The following is a 16,467-nucleotide window of genomic DNA, read 5'->3' as shown; positions in this document are numbered from 1 at the left end:
AGCACGACTCTGTGCAGGCACAAGATCTCTATCTGCACATTTACAGAGATCACAAAAAACAGCAGAAATGTTTTTGGACAAAAGCAAGAGGAAGTGATTTCTGGTTACTCTGCCAACTCCCCTTTCTTCCTGCTGGACAGCTATAGAAATTGAGCCAAACGAAGTATCACCCTATATTGCACAGCAAAGATTTTTCTCTGGTTTGAAAATAAATTCTTTTCCTCTTGGCCCAGAAGCCTGAACAAATTTTCTGTGAATGGGAAAAATCCTGAGAAGAAAGCTTTACAACCACATTTCATTGTAGTTCCCACTTAAATATTTTTAAGGAAATGTAACTATTGCTTAAAATGGGTTTGAATGCCATGATTTGCTGTAGTAGTCATTTAAGTTTGTATTTGAACTCAGAAATCTGCCTCTCTACTTTTCCCCCTCAAAAAGGAATAAGTAAACAGGACCAAAGACATGAATAACCAAAGACAGACTGATACAAATAATAAATACCAGCGTGCCTACTCGACATTTCCTAGGTGTCAGAGGTGTCACTGTCCCCTGCTTTCATCCTTTCTTTCTCTTTCTTTTCTCCAGTATCCTCATACCTTTTCTCATTTCCTTTCTCCTTTTTCTTTTTCCCCTTTTATCCTTTCCTTCCTTTCCTTCCTTTCATCCTTTCCTTCTTCACTTCCCTCGCTTTTCTCCCTTCTCCAGCTCTAAGAGGGCCAGCCTCACAACGTTCCTGTGGCAACATGGTTCTCTTTGTGGCTCTTTCCTCCCTCCCTCCCTTCCCCTCATACATATGTCACCTTTCTTTCCCAGTGAAATCACAGAGGGCCATTTCACCAAGCAATAGCCAATAGCAACAATCATTACAGGGGGTCATTTCACAGCATTTGTAGTTTAAAAAGACAGACAAACAAACATACATACTTTGATAATACACACACATATAAACTTTGAATTAATATTATCTCTATAATAATGCAAAACAACATAGCATTAATATGCCAAATTGTTTTCAAAGAAATAAGAGTCTAGTGATATCGATTCACAACCGTCAGCGCACCCAATTATTGTCTCTTAACAAGTTTTCAGTATAGCTTAATACTACTTTTTCAATTTTAAAACTCATGTTACATAAGCTATGTAGCAGAATGCTGTGAAATAAGTAAGAATTAACAAAGAAATGGCTTGAGTAATACCCAATAGATAGAACAAGATTTTAATAAAATTATCCATTTGCAAAATCACACTGCAGAGACTAATCATGTTGGATTTAATTTGTGCTAAAACTGCTTGAAATGTAATATTTTTATTGGTAAATTTATTTTGCTTTGTGGTCTTTCGTGTTTCTTACACAGATGACAACCAAATCCAACTTTAAGAAACAGAAGTGTAATATTTTAGATTCACTATGTTTTCCCTTGAATAAATTCTTTAGAAGGTCAATAAAGAAGCAGTTAGGTTCACATATTTTTCAAATTTGCAAAAAGCCCAGAAAAAAAACACAATTAACATTTCTAAAATGAGAGTTACCACCAAAATATCAGAAAGCAAGCACCTGTATTTTAGATAATGAAATACAAGTTTAGGTGCTATTGTTGATATTAATAATAATACAGTTTGTTTGTTACTCCCTTATCCTCATGGCTCAATGTACCATATTTACGCGGTTCTAATATACACCTTTTTGGCTAAATTGCTTAGCCAAAATTGGGGTGCACATTATACTCAATGGCACATTAGAATTGCACCTAAACTGGGGGCAAGCAAAGAGGTGAGCTGGCAAAGGGAAGAGGGAGCTGGCAAGCAAGGGGGTGAGCAAGGGTGCATGGGGGCGAGAGAGCCAGCAAAGGGGTGAGCCGGCAAAGGGAAGGAGCCAGTGGGGGGGGGGGGCGAGCAAGCCAACAAAGGAGTGGTCCGGCAAGGGGAAGAAGGAGCAAGTGAGGGGATGAGAGAGCCACCAAGCAGGGAGGGGCAGGCGAGCTGGTGGGTGGGGGCGAGCTAGCCAGCAAAGGGGCAAGCTGTCAAGGGGAAGAGGAAGACGGTGAGCGAGGGAACTGGCAAGTGGGTGAGGGAGAGGGTAGGTGAGGCAGCAAAGGGGCGAGCCAGCAAAGGGAAGAGGGAGCCGGTGAGGGGACAAAGGGGAAAGCCTATAAAGTGGTGAGCCATGAGCTAAGGAAGAAGAGGTGAAGGCACCACAGCAGCTTTCTTTCACATCTTTTTTCTTGGCATGCCAGGACTGCCGCTTCACTAGCCACAGGCCCTGAAGCTGAGGAGGAGGAGGAAGAGGAGGAGGGGGAAGAGGATGAGGTGGCCTCCTTCACCCTGGCTTGCCAGAGCCTCTCCCTCAGCAAAGCTGGCCTTGGCTCCACTGATGCAGAGCTCCTTTCCTTCTTTCTCTATCCCATTCACCCTACCTTCTCTCTGCCTTTAATTTATTGTATCTTCTTTTAATTCTCTTTCCCTCTCCCTACCTTTTCTTTTAAGGTTTCTTTCTCCCTTTCTTTCTTGTACTTTCTTTCTATTCTCTTTCCCTCTCTCTACCTTTTCTTTTAAGGCTCCTTTCACCCATTCCTTCTTGTATCTTCTTTCCAGTCTCTTTCCACCGTGCATTAAATTTGGCAGCAAATCTTTTTTTTTTTTGTTTCAGAGTCTTGAATACTGAAGTGTGCATTAAATTTGATTGCGCACTAGATTCGAGTAAATATGGTAGTTAAAATACATAGATTAAACTATCTATGTATCTATGTATCTATGTATCTATGTATCTATCTATCTATCTATCTATCTATCTATCTATCTATCTATCTATCTATCTATCTATCTATCTCATAGACCAATGATGGGCACACTTTTGCGCTTGGTGTGTCAAAATTCACCAAAAAACCTAGCATGACTTGGGTGGTGTGTCACTTTGAGAAAAAACCCCCATAATTTTGCAATATGTATAGTTTAAATAACAAAAATGTATAATTGTAATATATAACTGTATTTAATAAATCAAAAATTATTTACTACCCTTACTTCCATGTACAACGATCTATGGTACCTCTTGCAGTTTCCATGCTGATTTCTCTCTATTCTAGTTTCAATGTAGTCATGAATAATGAATAATATAATAGTAATAATATGATAATATACTACAATAATAATAGAATAATAATAGAATAATAATAGAATGATATTATATATATGTAATGTGGATAATTCCACAACAAAACCACTGGACCAAATCACACCAAATTTGGCCACAAAAGACATTGTCATCCAATCAATCTGCAGGCAGCAGTGTGTCAGCAAAAATGGCTAGGCGTGTCAGTGCTGACACGTGTGTCATAGGTTGGCCATCACTGTCATAGACCAAAGATAAAAAAATGTAAATTTAAAATTCATAGTTTAAAATTCACTGAATTACAGAACATCTTTCAACTACCAGGTAAACATTAGGATTTGCATTTCTATGTCAGTTTTCTTCAAATAAATTCTCTATGATCATTTTTTTAGGTTTAACGCTCCACCCTATGCATTTGCAATGCAGATCCCATAATGAAAATATTTATTGATCTTCTCGGAATAACAAAGGTTTGTGAATGAAATGAGCAATTTAAGAATACCAACAAATCATTCTTACAGTTATGTACACATGGCTCTCTGAGGATTCACCCATTACAGTCAGACCAGCTGCCCTCTAGAAAGCCTTGTTAGCTTTTTCTGCTTCTGAAACTAGGAACAACCTCTATTTTTTACAGTTAAAGAGACCTTCTATTTGCAAAAATCAGATGGCATGTAAAATAAGACTATATTCTTCTTCCCACCAACGACTTTGTTGCAGTGACCCCTAAGTTGCAGAATGTATTTCTCTTCAATATCTATACTTTGCAGCCCTAATTTATAATTAGCATATGAAATACACCTGACTCAAATGGCCTGGTTCATAGCTGATGTTGATGGACTGTAGGACATTGTCCTTTATGGGAAGCAGAATAAGGCATTATTCATTTTTAAAATCCTGCTTTTGGACAATTAGTCATTTGCTGTGAGCCATTTTTCATCCCTCACTATGGTGGCAATGAGATCCTACTGGTAAAAACTGCAAAGCAGGGTACTCAAGTCCTCATCAGCAAAAAAATACCTTTTTTCTGTTTATGTATTGGCTTGCTGAGTGCTTGTAGTAATTACCTTGTCAGGAAAAACAAATCATTTATAATGCAAGCAGCACACCTCAAATATCTCAGTTTTTATTTGTGCTTTTAATTACAGCATTGTATATGAAAGATGTACATCTCTAAACATTAAATGTACAAGATCTGATAAAGTATTAAGGTATAGTACAAAAACTTCACCCCGGTGGTGAAGTGTGTTAAAGCACTGAGCTGCTGAACTTGTGGATCAAAAGGTCCCAGGTTCAAATCCCGGGAGCGGAATGAGTGACCGCTGTTAGTCCCAGCTCCTGCCAACCTAGCAGTTCGAAAAGATGCAAATGTGAGTAGATCAATAGGTACTGCTCCAGCAGGAAGGTAACGGCGCTCCATGCAGTCATGCCGGCCACATGACCTTGGAGGTGTCTATGGACAACGCCGGCTCTTCGGCTTAGAAATGGAGATGAGCACCAACCCCCGGAGTCAGACATGACTGGACTTAACATCAGGGGAAAACCTTTACCTTTACCTTTACCTTTACAAAAACCAAAGTGCATTTGACTTCCAGCATGCATAATTCAAAGAAAATAACCAGACACATTGAGCAAAATTTCCAAACCTAAAACAAGGATCATAGATATAAAAATTTAAGCAATCATATATTCAAATGGAAATTAGAATAATAGAATTTTAGTGTTGGAAGACCCCAAGGGCCTTCCAGTCCAACCTCTTGCCATGCAGGAATACACAATCAAAATACTCCTAACAGATGACCACCTAGTCTTCCTCCAGAGGAAAGCTTTTACACTCTGAGGCAGCATATTTAACTATCAAACATTTATTACCATCAGGAAGGTCTTCCTAATGATTAGGTAGACTCCCTTTTCCTGCAGCTTTAATCCATTGCTCCATTGTATCCTAATCTGAAGAGCAGCAGAATAAAAGGCATGTCTTCTCCACAATGTAACATCCTTTCAAATATTGAAATCATGTCTCTTCTCAGATTTCTTTTCTCTAAGCTAAACATACCCAACTCCCTAAGCTACTCCTCATAGAGCTTGGCTTTCAAACCTTTGATCATTTTCATCGCCCTTCTTTGGACACCTTCAATATTCTTCATGAATGGTCGGACCAATGCAACATAGAGTGGCACTATTACTTCCCTTGATCAAGTCAATGTACTCCTACTGATGCAGCCTAGAATCACATTGGCATTTTCAACTGCCAGTTGTTGGCCCATATTCAGCTTTTGGTCTAAGATTCCTACATCCCTTTCATGTGTACTGGAAATATCATTCACATGGTTGCTATAAGTGGTACCTGGCTTGTCAGTTCATCACAATAACAGTAGCAGCCACAAGAGAACTCCAGTCAGATATACCACAGTTAACGTACTACATATGGAGTGTCAGAAAAATTTGACATACTGAAACCAGACTACTTTTCATAAGTTTATTTCCTAGTTGGAGTTTCAAAAATGTTTTAGGTTACAGGAAATGGCAATTAAACTAATGAAGGAGAACTGCTCTGTCATAAGAGAATGCACGAACATGCTTAAGAGTTTGAGAAGATTGAAAACTTCTGCTTCCTCTAAATTACAAAATATAATTTAGCTTGATTAAGGAAAAACTTAATAAAGGAACTTTTCCATCTTCTGTTATGATTGAAGACCAAAATTGGCCGAGTAGCTTTCAGGAAGGTATCGGGGTCCCAGGAGCCAAAATCCAATATACTGTAATTGCAATAAAATCTGATATGGGATTATATCATACGTTCTTCATTCACTTACTCACATAAATTAGCCCGCTAGAATAGGAAAATATATGGAGCTGGTAGTTAAAGATTTAATTCTAGTACTAAGGTTGGCTTTGGGAAGAAATGATGTGAACTAGAAGAATGAAAGCAAGAAAACCCAATGCTGGCAATGTATTACATACCTTATGGGCCACACCATATTATTGGTGACAGCAAATTAACAAGTGGAAAATAGGAAAAGAAACAGCACTGTTTCAGTTTTCTTGGTTACCAGACCTGGTTTTGCAAAACTGAGATAGCAAGAAAGAACACTCTTCAGGGCATATAATTCATGTGAGATCGCAATGTTATATTTTAAAAAATCTTTTCAGTATCATCTGCCCACGAAGCTTTATCTTCCTGTGCTTCCCCGCTCCCTCTAATACAAACTACTCTAGCAGGCTGAGGAACCTCTAGGATTGATTTTCCAGTGGCATCAAGGGTGGGAGGCAGGAGGAGAATCCAGTTGTAGTAACACATCTCAAAACATTCCAGTAGCCAAAATGTATATAAACTTCAATATTTTGTCTGCCTTATTTTATTGTTATGGTGCTATTTTTACAGTGTCCACATTTATTATTATTTGTTTCTATTTTCTTTGTTGTAACCTGCTCCGAGTCCCTTCAGGGAAAGGGAGAAGGATATAAATAAAGCTTGTTGTTGTTGTTATTCTGGAACATAATACTACCAACTTAAAGTTCAACATACAGTAGAGTCTCACTTATCCAACATAAATGGGCCGGCAGAACGTTGGATAAGTGAATATGTTGGATAATAAGGAGGGATTAAGGAAAAGCCTATTAAACATCAAATTAGGTTATGATTTTACAAATTAAGCAGCAAAACATCATGTTATACAACAAATTTGACAGAAAAAGTAGTTCAATATGCAGTAATGCTATGTAGTAATTACTGTATTTATGAATTTAGCACCAAAATATCACAATGTATTGAAAACATTGACTACAAAAATGTGTTGGATAATCAAGAGTGTTGGATGTGAGACTCTACTGTACTAGTATATAGTCTTTGCAACCAAACAAAAATGTCACATAGAAGTATTGTTGCACTATTTCCCTTTAGTTATTCAGAAATTCAAAGAAACACTAAAATAGCACTAACAATACTGAAACAATGTTGTATCCCTTTTGTGTCAAACTGAGATGTAAAATTCAAGTTTTACAAAAGATTACTGTTGCCTCAAGTAAACAGTAGTGATTTCTTTACTAAAGGGAATTCCGACAATCTAGAAGGCATATAGTACAATCACAACCTGCTTGTGTCTTAGGAAGAAAGCAAGCTGCTTTCCAACAAATAGATTTTCCATGTGCAGAGCAATTCTGATATGAGGATGCTTTCAAATTATTATCTCATGTCTATTTTTAAGCAGGTACAATCTCATGAGAGGAAAACATCTGAATCATATTCAGAACTAACCCAGAGACACACAATACACACACACACACACACACACACACACACACACACACACACACACACACACGATAAGCCAAGGAAAAAAGGGAGATACATTTCATAATGCTCCCTTCCTAACAATCTTGCCTTATTGAAGTCTTCAGAGGTTGCTCTCATCTCTTTCCATGTCTTATTCAACAGCTGGATGCAAATACAGAAGAATTCTTCAAAAGACCTGTCATGCGTGAAGAACATTGGGTGGAAGTCATTGCAGGTCTCACTGGCTAAAAGGAAAAAAAAAAGAAAGAAAAATATTAATAGTGAAAAATCATATTTTTAAGAACAGGAGACAAAATTGTGGGTACCTCCAAATGCCATGGAGCAGGGGTTCCCAAACTAAGGTCCGTGGGCCTGATGTGGCCCTCCAAGGTCATTAACCTGGCCCCTATCCTAAACTTTAGACTTAGGATCTCAAACAACTTGAAGGCACACAACAACAGCAATCCTAATTTTGGACTATTTCCTCATAGTCCACCCCCCTACAGTCTGAGGGACCATGAACCGGCCCTCCACTTAAAAAGTTTGAGGACCCCTGCCATGGATCCACAACTTCCAGCAATTCTTACTGTTAGCTATGTTACTTAGGTCTCAATAACATTCAGAGTATGGCATGATTCCCATAATTGTTCTAGAATAAAATAGAGTAACACACTATTTGAGATAAAATAAGAATCAGGCAAGTCAGAGCCATCTGAAAAATCAGCGAAAATATAAGGTAGAAAATAAGCAACAATGACTTGAACTGAATTTGAATCCCATTAATTACATTAGCTAGAACTGATAGAACTTGCAGTTCAATTATGATTTCCTTAAAAATGGTTTTATCCTCAAACCTTTCAATTAAAAGCATAATGATCTGTCATTTAAAAAGTACGGGTAGGAAATTGTCTGTGAACAGGATGAAACAAAAACTAAACTCTTTTTTTGAAAAAAATTTTTTGTAAAGCATATTTTCCAAGAGTGATACATTAAAAAGTGGGGGAACAATCTGTAAGGATAGAAAAGTGGCAAAGGATAGCTCTACTCTAAAGGTCTACTCTACTCTATGTATCTAACATTAAGGGTAATTGGGTTAGGGAAATCAGGGAGGGGATAAGGGATATTGTTGACCTCCAATCTCCTTCTTTGCGGCAAATTCATTTCTCTCCTATAATAACCACTTTGGCTTCCCCTACTCTTAACTAGACCTTGTTTTGTTTCATTCTTGCTTTTTCTTCTAAATCATTATTAACATTTTTATTTTCCTTTGTAACATAACCTTTAACCTTATCTGTTTTTTTACTTTTTACTCCTTGGAAATAATTTATTGTTTGAATCAATGAATCCATATTCATAGTGTCCATTATCTTTAGTATCCATTGATCAATTGTGGGTTTTTCCTTGGGTCTCCAGACTTTTGCATAGTTGATCCTGGCAGCCGTTGTTAAAAAGTGGAAAAGTTTCTCTTCATTTTCTGTCATTTTAAAATTGATTATTCCCAGGCAGGGGAGACACCATGATCACAAAAACTGAACTCTTTTGGAGGCCCTTTCTACATTGCCATATAATCTAGATCAGGCATGGGAAAACTTCAGCCCTCCAGGTGTTTTGGGAGTTGTAGGAGTTGAAGTCCAAAACACCCGGAGGGCTGAATTTTCCCCATGTCTGATCTAGATTATCAAATCTGATAATCCAAATTATCTGATTTGAACTGGATTATATGAGTCTACAATTCCAGATAATCCACTCCATAGCAGATAACCTGTAATTTATATGGCAGTGTAGAAGGGTCTTGATATACATCTAGAATTATTGGAAAAAGGTGAAACATGGAACTTCTTGAAATTGTGTTTAAAAGAAAATGCTAATAGGTATTTGCTAGCCTAGAAGTGCCTGCACATTCCCACCATGGTTCCCACAATATATTTGCTTTGGTCCTTGCATCCAATTGATCTTGTTGTTAAAACAACAACAAGGAAACACGTTTCAAAACAAGGCCCTACAAATAACATGAATTGTCCCATCCAGCACCATACTCTCACATGACACAGATCTTTCAGGAAAAGTAAAACACATTTTATACTGTGGATGTTCATTCCCGGATGTGACACAAAGGAATCTAATAATATGAAAAAGTCCAATATAACATGGTCCTTTCTTATTATAGCTACAATCATGTCACCCTTCACCCATTAAACAAAACATTTGTCTTGCTTTTGAATTTCATCCCACTGCCCAAGTCCATCAGTTCTCTGACTTTATGCAGCATTTTATTTTTCAGTGCATTGAGTCTGGAAATAATACAGTGGGGAAAAAAGTATTTAGTCAGATACCAATTGTACAAGTTTTCCCACTTAAAAAGATGAGAGAGCCCTGTAATTTACATCATAGATAAACCTCAACTATGAGAGACAACATGAGAAAACACATCCAGAAAAACACATTGTCTGATTTTTCAGGAAAATCGCTGAGGGTCGCGTCGAAACAACCCCCAGCAAAGAAACGAATGATCCAGAGGTCGTCCTCCTCAGCGTCTTCGAAGAAGGACGTCCCCTCCTCTGGGCCTTCCTCTAGGAGATCCTCTCCTATCCAACCAGCACAACGCCTCCGCTCCTCTTCCTCTCCTCATGGTCAGTCCTCGGATGTGGACGCTCAAGCCTCCCCCGACCGGTCGGTCAGGACAGTTATTAAGGCTCCCCAGCCGGCACCATCTCGTCTTCCGGCTCGACAAGAGCTCTTTCCCCCGGCTCAAACACCTGAGAGGGGTAGACAGATGACGCGCTTAGCCCGCGCCGCCCAGGCCTCCGCGTCCAAGGCCGTTCTTCCACAGCCGGCTCTCCCTGCTCCTGAGGTTATACCTCATCAGGACTCTGTGCTTGTTTCTCCTCCCCGGTCCCCTCAAGGGCCCGAGGAGGATGACCCCGATATCGAACGCCCCGAGTCGATACTCTCCGCCTCCGTTGTTTCTCTCGGTCTCGACCTCTCCCCGCCTCACGACGCCTACGAGGTCGACCCACCTTCCCCGACGGATAATATTCGGGCTTTCTCCGACCAGATGGTCAGAATGGCAGACGCTCTGGGGATGGAAATTAAACAAACTTCAAAGGCTGTTACCGACCCCGTTTTCAAGAGGGTTCAAGCCCAAGCCCCGCCAGCCACCTTGCTGCCTTTTCTTCCATACCTCCTGGACCTCATCCAGGCATCTTGGAAGACTCCATCTTCGATACCTCCAACCTCTAAGAAAATAGAGGCCTGGTACCGAACCGATGACGAAGCCTTGGAATGGCTCAAGCATCACCCTGACCCAAACTCCATGGTGGTAAAGGCCTCCCAATCGTCGGGTCGACACTCCAACTCCCCTGCCGACAGAGAGGGCAAACGCTTCGATGCGGTAGGCCGCAAGCTGTACTCCGGTGCTCTCCTCCTTTGCCGTATGGCAAACTACGGGGCCTGCATGGGCGCTTATCAACAGATCCTCTGGGAGAAAGCCCAACCTTTCTTCGCCAAGCTTTCTGACGAAGACCGGTCAGTCCTTTCGACCCTCCAACAGGAGGCGGACTCTCTCGCACACCACCAAATTCAAATGGTTAAGCATACCGGTGATACCGCCGGAAAAATGATTGCCCACGCGGTCGCGATCAGACGGCATGCATGGCTTCGGTCCTCAGGACTCTCTTCTTCCTCTCGACAAGTGATCGAAGACCTTCCTTTCGACACCAAAGGCCTTTTCAATTCTGGCACTGATGACAAACTTAAGTCCAATCACGACTTCAAGATTCTCGCAACAAAGTGCGGGACCGATCAACCTCAGGTTCAGCGGACCCGATGGTTCCCGCAACGGTACCGTCGCTACCCTCAGCCTTTTCGTCACCAGCCGTTTCGACGCTCGTCGAGCTCGAGTCACCACAGTCATCAGCAACAACCTCGCCGCCAGCACCAGGTCCCGAAAGGTCGGGGCAAAGGTCCTGCAGCTATGCCACAACCCCAACGTCGGGCCTGACGCCCACTCTCTCGGGGATCTTTCTATCTCCACTACTACTGCCACTACCATGCCGTTCCTAGGCCCCGACCAGATCCTTCCTCTCTGTTCTTTTCTCGACCGCCTAGCTCCTTTCTACCGCGAATGGGAGTCTATCACCTCAGATGCCTGGGTTCTTCGCATTGTCAGAGACAGCTATGCCTTGGAATTCGAAACCTTGCCACCCACGGGTCACATTCTCCACACCGACCCTTCACCGGAAATATGCGCCGAGGTCGACTCCCTTCTGGCGAAGGGCACAATCCAGCCTTCTCCTTCCGAGCAGGACACTCGAGGTTTCTTCTCGAGATACTTTACGGTTCCCAAGCGGGGCGGAGGTCTTCGGCCTATCCTCGACCTACGGGCTCTAAACCTCTTCATTCTGCCTTCAAAATTTCGAATGGTTTCAGTGGCCTCCATCTTCCCGATGCTCCGACACGGAGACTACTTCGCCTCTATAGACTTACGCGACGCATATTTCCACGTCTCGGTGCGTCGATCCCACAGACGCTTCCTTTCCTTCAAGCTCCTGGGACACTCTTACCAGTTCACAGTTCTCCCTTTCGGCCTTGTCACGGCCCCAAGGGTCTTTACAAAGGTGGTCGCCGTGGTGGCAGCGCACCTCAGGAAACAGGGCATTATGGTCTTTCCTTATCTGGACGATTGGATGATTGTCGCGTCCGACCCCTCATCCCTTCAAAATCATGTCTCACAGACTCTTTCTCTCCTGCAACGGCTGGGCCTTCAGTTGAATGTCTCAAAGTCTCAACTCCTCCCAACCACAGAGATCCGTTTCATCGGAGCTCTCTTCAACTCCATCACGGAAACCGCCTCCCTACCGAAGGACAGGTTCCTAGCCCTTCAACAGCACCTTTCTCTCCTCCTCCGCAACCGCAGGATCCGAGCCCACGCAGTCCAAGTTCTTCTGGGTCACATGGCCTCCACGGTCATGGTTACCCCTTTCGCCAGATTACGTCTCAGACCTCTCCAAAGATGGTTTATAGACTCTTTCAAACCCCATCGGCATCCGAGCTCGATGTTTCTCACGATACCGAACCACGTTCGCCTCTCCCTTCGTTGGTGGCAGGACCCAGCGAACGTTTGTGTGGGACTTCCCTTCCATCCCTCCCTACCGTCAGTCACCATCACGACCGACGCCTGCAATTTTGTGTGGGGAGCCCACATGTCGTACCTCACCGTCAGGGACCTGTGGTCCACCCAAGAAAGGTCTCACCACATAAACTTTCTAGAACTATTATCAATCTTCAAAGCCCTCCGGGCGTTTGCTCGCTTTCTTCCCCACAAGTCTGTTCTAATCCAAACGGACAACGTAGTAGCCATGTACTACATCAACAAACAAGGGGGTACGGGCTCGAGAAAACTCATGGCTCTCTCGATGGACATTTGGCTATGGTGCATAGCGAGACACATAACTCTGTCGGCAGTTCACCTTCCGGGGGCTCAAAACACTCTAGCAGACTCTCTAAGCAGAATGACGACCTCCCCCCACGAGTGGCGTCTCGATCCCGAGATCCTGAAATCCGTCTTCGACGATTGGGGCTGGCCAGCTCTGGACCTTTTTGCCTCCCCCTCGAACGCTCAACTTCCTCGCTTCGGAGCGAGACTACCTCCAGACTCGACTCCGGGCTGTCTCGGAGACGCGTTTCTCCTCGACTGGACTCTCGAACCCGTCTATCTTTTTCCTCCCTTCCCTCTCATCTCGAGAGTGATAGAGAGACTCTATCTAACACTGACATCGGCCATCCTGATCGCCCCTGCATGGCCACGCCAGCCGTGGTATCCCACGCTACTCCGGATGTGTGCGGATCCTCCCCGCACTCTCCCAACTCTCCCTCATCTACTATCTTCACAGAAGGGACAGGTCCTCCACCCCGACGTCCCGTCCCTACACCTGACTGCCTGGAGGATACTTCCTTAAATTCTCTCCACCCAGACCTGCAGGCGATCCTTCGCGCCGCTCACAAACCGGCCACATCGAAGGCCTATGCTTACAAGCTGGCAAAATTCCAAACTTTCCTTCGGGACCGACGCGTCGATCCCGCCTCTACTTCGATCCCGCTGGTCATGGACTTTCTACTTTCCCTTGCGGATCGTCAACTTTCTCTGGCCTCGATAAAATCCTATCTCGCTGCTCTCTCCTGGCATTTCCAACGTCAGGGACAACCCTCTCTCTTTTCTAACAACCTCATTAAGACCTTCCTTCGAGGTTACAACAACTTGCATCCTCCAGTTCAACCTCTGACTCCCGGATGGAGCCTTGAACTCGTCCTTTCTCAACTAGCTTCAGCTCCCTTCGAACCTATGGCCTCTGCAGACCTTCATCTTCTCTCTTGGAAGACTGCCTTCCTCATCGCTATCACCTCTGCGCGCAGGCCTTCGGAACTGGCTGCTCTCCGGGTGGACGAACCCTATCTCCGTTTCCACCACGACAGGGCTGTCCTTCGCCCGGACATCACCTTCCTACCTAAGGTGGTCTCTGCTTTTCACCTGAACCAGGACATAATACTTCCTGCTTTCTTCCCTAATCCTTCTTCTTCTCTAGAACGGAAACTCCATCTCCTCGATGTCAGGAGAGCCCTCCTTTTCTACAAGGACAGGACTAAGGACATACGTAAGTCACCTAGACTGTTTGTGGCTTACGCTACCCATAAACTGGGCGAACCACTTTCTTCCCAAAGACTCTCACACTGGATTGCTCAGACCATCGAGCTCGCTTATCAGCTGGCCAAACGCCAACCCCCCTCTTCGATCCGCCCTAGATCTACGAGGGGCCTTTCCACCTCTACGGCCTTCCTGAGGGGCGTCCCTCTCGACTCCATCTGTCGAGTGGCTATCTGGTCCACCCCATCCACCTTTGTTTCACACTACAGGATGGACTCAAAGAACCTCAAGGACTCGGCTTTTGCCAGGTCCGTCCTTTCCTCCTGCCTTACCTAATGTTGTTGCCTTACTCAAACCCAGTTTTCGGGTTTATCCTTCTTACAGACTGACCGTTGTCATCCACCCCGTTTGTAATTGATGTGCTCAGGGTTTATTTAACATAGTGCTTGTGTACTATACTTACCCACTGCACTGAAATGTATTTTTTTTTTGAATACTTCTCCCTCTGTTTTCAGAGAATGAGTTTATGCCTACCTCTGTATTTTCTTACAGACTATTGCCCACTTACAATGTTATGATTGTGTTCTGGATCCTAACAACAAGGATCGGTTTTTTTGCACTATATGCTATTGCATCGCTTCTTTGACCGTTGCATTTGCCTGTTTTGCACCTTGTGCTCAATAAATGTGTTGTTTGGACACTAGACTGGTTATCGGGTTTGCTATCCCACCTACCTACACCTCAGCTTGCTAGTCTCCATTAGTGTGCATTCACAGAGTACACGAAGAAAAAGGACAGGTTGCTTACCTGTAACCGTGTTTCTTCGAGTGTACTCTGTGAATTCACACAATCCCGCCCTTCCTTCCCCACATGCAAACCTCTCCCTTTCTCGCTGCCTTTGCGGCGTAGGAACTGGAGAGCGGGCACGGAGGGCGCCCTTTATACCCTCTGGGAAGAGGGGCGGGGTTACCGCCAAATTTCAAACTTTAGCTTGGAAGAGTATCCGTTGGAGCCTGCGCAGGCGCAGCCTTCTCCATTAGTGTGAATTCACAGAGTACACTCGAAGAAACACGGTTACAGGTAAGCAACCTGTCCATATCCTATTGAAGCATAAGGTGGGAATGAGACTGAGTGTTGCTTCTCCTGGTAAGAACTCTGAAAAAGCTTTTCCTGGCTATCAAAGTGAATGAGAGGATCAACTCACACAAGGATGTCCTTCTTCTCACTAATGGGACATAATATAATTTACTGGAAACATTAATCTATACACTTTCCCTCTGATATAGATATTATAGAGGAATGATCATGTTATTACATGAAGGTCCTATGGATCATACTCAGGCCTTTCACAGTTGTAAAGTGGAACCATGGAGCTTTCTTTCCAGTATGAGTTTTAACTGTGTTATCAAGTCAGATTAAAATCCAACCCATTTCTCTCAGTTACATGACAAAGGTACAAGTTAATTTAATATACCAGGCTCAATAATGCTTCATTACTTTCCATAGCAGGATACTCAGGGGGAGTTATGAAAGTCATTGGCTTCAATCTACAAGTCAAGTCTGAGTCATTAAACGAAATGAGTGGTGTCAAGGGTCTCATTTTCAAGGGACATGGCACCTTCAATTTCCATTCATTCTGAGTGCAGCTGTGACTGAGCAGCATTTCTGATAATCAGACCTTCAGTCTATAATTGAACACAACAGTATTAAATCCCATGGGAGACTTGTAGTTGTCATCAAATGCTATTAAGCACAAGCAAAAACAAAACAAAGCTTTTTGAAACAGTGCTATGCATAGAAGGGGAATGAAACTGGGCAATGGCCTTGAGACTTCAAGGTCTTTAATAAATAAAAACAAAAATACTCATAGCTGCTTAGTGATCTATCTTACAAAAGCAGAGAAAACAAAAAGGAACAGGATAATGTTATGTTTCCTCTTCAAACATCAACTTTTGAGTTCAAGAAAATTCCTGATATTAATACAAGCTAAGACCAACCACAAGTCAAAGTTGAGAAGGACAGGGCTGTTTTCAGTACTGATTCTCAGATTATTGCCACAAGATAACAGACAACAACAACTTAATTTTTATATCCCACTTCCATCTCCCCGCAGGGACTCGGAGCGGCTAACATGGGGCCAAGCCCAGATAATCATAATAAAATGGATAAAATACATACAGAACAAAACAAGTATCATCAACAAAAAATTAAACAGAATAAAACTTCATTTTAAACAGTAATGTAGTGATTAAGTTGTAGGACAAAAACATCTGGGGACCCCAGGTTGAGAACCACTGCCCTAGAGCAAAAATCTGAGCTGTAACAGAAGTGCTGAAAAAGGCATTTCAGGCCCATAAACCAATACAATTTCCTTTTTGTCCATGTGAGAACCGATAACACTCCAAGGCATAGCCTCTGGGAGATCACAAAGTATTATGAGGC

The 16,467-nt window shown here is 42.8% G+C and overlaps 1 protein-coding gene across 3 annotated transcripts in view; it reads right to left on the bottom strand.

The window, feature by feature from the left end:
• The window catches only part of elmo1 (engulfment and cell motility 1), a 393,582-nt gene that overhangs the window by 90,653 nt on the left and 286,462 nt on the right, over positions 1-16,467 (bottom strand). For all 3 annotated transcript variants that reach the window (XM_008112853.3, XM_008112854.3, XM_062957287.1), the window contains one exon: positions 7,494-7,630. In XM_008112853.3, the coding sequence (XP_008111060.1) occupies positions 7,494-7,630 (137 nt within the window). The remainder of the gene's footprint in view (positions 1-7,493; positions 7,631-16,467) is intronic.

Source organism: Anolis carolinensis, chromosome 6, assembly GCF_035594765.1.
Source record: "Anolis carolinensis isolate JA03-04 chromosome 6, rAnoCar3.1.pri, whole genome shotgun sequence".
NCBI classification, from domain to species: domain Eukaryota; kingdom Metazoa; phylum Chordata; class Lepidosauria; order Squamata; family Dactyloidae; genus Anolis; species Anolis carolinensis.
The sequence above is the reverse complement of the archived record's forward strand: the minus strand, read 5'-3'. Positions and strand labels throughout refer to the sequence as shown.